This window comes from Emiliania huxleyi (assembly GCF_000372725.1).
Source record: "Emiliania huxleyi CCMP1516 unplaced genomic scaffold EMIHUscaffold_846, whole genome shotgun sequence".
Classification (NCBI taxonomy): Eukaryota; Haptophyta; order Isochrysidales; family Noelaerhabdaceae; genus Emiliania; species Emiliania huxleyi.
In genome coordinates this window covers 2,478-7,370 of record NW_005195695.1, presented here as the reverse complement: position 1 = coordinate 7,370, position 4,893 = coordinate 2,478, and the positions used below count along the sequence as shown (strand labels likewise).

The 4,893-nt window shown below is 67.3% G+C and overlaps 2 protein-coding genes across 2 annotated transcripts; one reads left to right on the top strand and one right to left on the bottom strand.

The window, feature by feature from the left end:
• Nucleotides 1–654: 654 nt before the first annotated feature.
• Nucleotides 655–2,007, bottom strand: EMIHUDRAFT_446527 (triose-phosphate isomerase). The gene has a single exon (XM_005758649.1). It carries the CDS (start codon nt 1,845–1,847, stop codon nt 1,071–1,073), a length of 777 nt encoding a protein of 258 aa, XP_005758706.1. The 5' UTR covers nt 1,848–2,007; the 3' UTR covers nt 655–1,070.
• Nucleotides 2,008–2,155: 148 nt separating this feature from the next.
• On the top strand, nt 2,156–3,493 carry EMIHUDRAFT_460130 (hypothetical protein; the record flags this gene model as incomplete). Its single annotated transcript, XM_005758648.1, has 6 exons — nt 2,156–2,506; nt 2,590–2,712; nt 2,753–2,881; nt 3,116–3,161; nt 3,236–3,343; nt 3,417–3,493. Coding segments are annotated over 6 exons (834 nt in total), but the record flags the coding sequence as incomplete, so codon positions are not given.
• Between the last annotated feature and the right edge of the window lie 1,400 nt (nt 3,494–4,893).

Genomic DNA, 4,893 nt, shown 5'->3' with positions numbered 1-4,893 from the left:
ACAATCCTAGCCAGCTTATGGCAGCCCTAGCGGCAGCGCCAATTTATGGCAGCTGCCTAGCGGCAGCGCGAAGTTAGGGTTAGGGGTTAGGGTTAGGGGGGGGTAGGGGGTTAGGGGTTAGGGGTTAGGGGTTAGGGGTTAGGGGTTAGGGGTTAGGGGTTAGGGGTTAGGTGGGCGGATGCGTCAGACGTATGCGTAATACGTGAGGCGTAACCCTTGCTGGCCGCCACTTCTCAGTCAAATCGTGCGTGTGCGTAATACGTGGGACGTAAGCTCCCCCCGGACACCCATGGCGAGCGATGCATCAGACGTGTGCGTAAAAAGGGCGTAATCCCCTCTCCGCCGCCGTTCACGGTCGAGAGCGTAGTGCATGTGCGTAATGCGTCGGTCATAGGCCCACCCAGCCCCGATTTACGATCCCACTGCGTAAGACGTGTGCGTAATACACCGTGTGCGTAGCGCCCCGAGAGAGCCTCTCTGGCAAAGCTTACATAAAACAGATGCGTGGTGCGTGGTGCGTAGCGGCCAGAAGGTCGGTGGTAACGATCGGTGCAGAAGACGTGCGCATAATACGCAGCACATCTGAAATCACCGATCGGGCTTTCTGTCTGTACGCGTGAAGCGAAGGCGGCGTAAAGCCGTATGCGTGACGCATCACTCACTGAGCCGCCACCCGGCTTGACACGGCACCAAAATACACGACGTCTCAGCGACGTCCTACGAACCGTGGCCATGGATGTGCATAAGGTGGCCAACAATTGCATTAGTGGCTCTTACATATCCATAGCGGGACCGGTCACCTCCCCACACATCCACGTCCTAATCGTTGACGCGTCGGACAAGACCCACCTTCCGCCCATGTTGCCATCGCTGCGGGTGCGCACGCGCTATCCACACACCGACGAGAGAGCGATCGCGCCGTGTTCCGAGATCATCCCTTTCCAACACCACACGCACGGCACGGGTGGACGCCGCGCCGCTGCCCTTCCGCCTCACGCCGTGTCCATGGCACTACGTGGGCGCAGTGGCTGCGCCACTCACAGTCGGGAGCGCCTCCCGTCCGCGACGAGTCAGGCCTTCTTGGCCTGGGCGATGGCCGCGACGATCTCGGCAAACTCGGGCTTGAGCGAGGCGCCGCCGACGAGGAAGCCGTCGACGTCGGCGCAGGCGGAGAGCTCGGGGGCGTTCTTGGCGTTGGCCGAGCCGCCGTACTGGATGCGGATGCCCTCGGCGCACTTCGGGCTCACGTTCTCCGAGATCCACTTGCGGATGGCCGCGTGCGTCTCCTGCGCCTGCTCCGGCGTCGCCGTCACGCCGGTGCCGATCGACCAGACGGGCTCGTAGGCGAGGACCACCGTCTCGGGATCGAGGATGTCTTTGAACGGCGTGAGCTGCTCCACGCAGTAGGCGAGCACCGCGTCGATGCCCTGCTCACGGATGGGCAGCGGCTCGCCGATGGCGTAGATGCACTTCATGCCCTTCTCGAGGATGTACTTGCACTTGGTGGCGAGCAGCTCGCTGCTCTCGACGGGCGTCGGCAGGCCGAACTCGCCGCGGCGCTCGGAGTGGCCGATGAGGCACCACTTCATGCCCATGTCGACCATCTGGTCCACGGCCATCTCACCAGTGTACGCACCGCAGCCCTTGAAGTTGCAGTTCTGCGGCGCCACGCAGGCGCCGTTGGTGAACTTGTTGTAGACGAGCCCGACGTGCAGCGGCGACGGGCAGACGTACACGTCGCAGCCCGACGTATCGCACGCGTTGATGTTGGCAACCAGACCGTCGAGCTTCGAGATCTCAGCTGGGTTGCACTTCCAGTTGCCACCAACGATCGGCCTGCGTCCCATGGTTAATCTGCACGCAATGGGGGCCCCGCGGGACGGTGACGGAGAGGAGAGGGGACCTTGGTGTGGCCGCAGGCGGGGCGGGGCGCGGGGAGGGCGGGGCGGGCGAGTGAGGGTGGCGGGCGGGCGAGGGGCGCGGACAAGGCGAGCTGTGCCGCGCACGCGCCTCGGGAATCTCCTCTCTCGATCGGTCGGCGATTTCTAAGGCTTCGGCGCTTATCTCAGTTGAGGTACCCTTGCGCCACCGAGGTAGATCTATTGTTGGCAGGTGAGGGAGACTTGCGCGCGCGAAACTTTTTTTGCGCATAGCGATGGCCACACTCTTCCGCCTCTCCGCTCTCGCCTACCTCTCGCCGCCCTCAGCCGCCGCCACAGGCATCCGCACACAGCCGGTCTCCGCCGTTGCTCGCTGGGATCCGAGTGCCGACGCCGACGCAAGCGCGGCCCGGCAGCTCGAGATTGAACCGCTCGACGCGAGCAATGCCAGGCTGCTCGACGCGGTCCACCCTCGACGCTGGACGGACCCGTCGCCGCCCGAAGTGTACGACCTTGTCGTCATTGGCGCGGGCGCGGGCGGGCTCGTGTCGGCCAAGCAGGCGGCGCGGCGCGGCGCTCGCTCCTGCCTGATCTCGGAGGCGCTCGCCGGCGGCGACTGCCTCAATGTCGGTTGCGTGCCCTCCAAGGCGCCGCTTCGCACGCGATCTGGACGCGCCGCCTTGCTCCCGAATGTCGCTGCTGCCGCTAGGCGCTGCTCCGCAGCGCGCGCGCCGTGAGGGAGGTGCGCCGAGCAGAGGAGTTTGGAGTGCGGCTCTCGGCGCCTCCGGCGGTCGACTTTGCGGCCTTCGAGAGCTGGCAGAAGCACGTGCCGGTTGACGATGATCATCTAATGAGGAGTTAATCACTCACAGGCGGTGATGCAGAGGCTGAGGGCGAAGCGGGCGCAGATCGCTCCCGCCGACTCGCACGAGGGCACCAACGCGGCGGGCGCCGACGTGTACCAAGGGCGAGGCCGCTTCACCGGCCGCAACACTGTCGAGGTGGACACAACGCACGCACAGGGCACACAACGCACGCACGCACGCACGCACGCACGCACGCACGCACGCACGCACGCACGCACGCACGCACGCACGCACGCACGCACGCACGCACGCACGCACACAACTACAACTGCAACTACAACCAACAAGGGAACAATGACCGCAAAGCAACAGGGGAGCCGGACCGCGCCCAGAGCCGGTGCAGCAGTGGTCTGCACGCGCCACCCTCAGGTGAACGGCAAGGTCCTCCGCTTCCGGAAGGCAGTCATCGCAACAGGCGGCCGACAGACGGCGGCGCTGGTCCCTCCCCGCACGCCTTCGCCACTTGGCACCGCGATGCTGTGAGCACAGGAGGGCGCGCCGCGCTGCCGCCCATACCCGGGCTGGAGACCGCGCCTTTCCTCACCAACGCCAACCTGTTCAACCTCGACTCGCTGCCGCCCCGACTCGCCGTCCTCGGCGCCGGCCGCTGGTCACCCCCTCGAGACGGCGGCGTCGACGGCCGCCTCTTCACGCGCGCAAGTGTGAATAGGCGCCGGCGCTGTGGCACTGGAGATTGCGCATGCCTTCTCCGCCTTCGGATCGGCAGTCACCGTGCTGGCGAGGTCGGGGAGGCTGCTGCCAAGGGAACACCCCAAGGCGGGGGAGGCGGTGGCGGCCGCGCTGCGTGAGGCGGGCGGCTAGCCGAGATGCAGCCGAGATGCAGCCGAGGTGGAGCCGAGGTGCAGCCAGGGTGCAGCCGAGATGCAGCCGAGATGCAGCCGAGGTGCAGCCGAGGTGCAGCCGAGGTGCCGCCGAGAGAGAGGGCACAGCGTGAGCTGTCCTCGCGGCGGGAGGTGTGGCTGCCTTGAGCAGACGGGGCCTTGAGCAGACGGGGCCTTGAGCAGAGGGGCCGGAGCCTCGCCCAGAGGTTACCCAGGCGACGTGTCCTCGTCTCTGCCGCGGCCGCCGGCGCGAGACCGCCCCGCTCCTCCCTGCAGGCTGGCGTGACCGTGCGCTACAACGCGACTGTCGAGAGGGTGTCGCACACTTCGCCGGAGGCGGGCGGATTCCCGCGCATCACCCTCCACGCTGTGGGAGGAGGGGGCGGCGGCGAGGCGGCGGGGGAGTGCGACGGCGGCGGCGAGGCGAGCTGCAAGCGGGGTGGACGCGCTGCGCGTGGGTCGGCACCTCTTCACACCGTCCAGCCGTGAACAGGAGGGCTGGGCGCTGGAGTGCGACGCGCTGCTCGTGGCGACGGGCAGAGAGCCAAACACCGGCGGCTTGAGCTGCGGGGGCGGCGGAGGCGAGATGTGCGAGAAGTGTCCACCGGACGTGTCCCGGCACGTCCCTGTAGGCGTGCTCGGCTTCAGGTTCGGGCTCGGAAGGTACGAGACACGTCCGTGATGCGTCGGAGACATGACCCGCAGGCGATCTCGGCCTCGACGCTGCGGGCGTGGAGGCGGGCGAAGGCGGCATCCTGGCCACGAGCGACTAGATGCCAGACGAGTCGAGATCTCCCGAGATCTCCCGAGATCACCCGCGATCACCCGAGGTCGCTCGAGATCAGCGGGAGATCTCTCGAGATCGCCCGCAGGTCGACGAGCTCCTCGCGACCAGCAACCCGGACGTGTACGCGGCGGGCGACGTCGTCTCGGGCACGCCTCGTCTGACCCATGTCGCCGGAGAGCACGCCAAGGTGCTTGTTTGCCTCTCCCCCTCCCTCCCTCCACTCCACTCTACTCCACTCCCCTCCACTCCCTCCCTCCCTCCCCCCCTCCCTCCCTCCCGTCCTCCCTCCCTCCCTCCCTCTCCCTCCCTCCCTCCCTCCCTCCCTCCCTCCCTCCCCCCCCTCCCTCTCCCTTCCCTCCCCCCCTCCCTCCCTCCCTCCCTCCCCCCCCCCCCTTCCCTCCCCTGCCCTCCATTGGCGAGAATGCGAGAGATCGCGCGAGGTTGCCTGCGGGATGGACCGAGGGTGCCGCGCCCCAGGTGGCCGTCGAGAATGCGCTCTTTGGCGGCGCGTGGCGGCA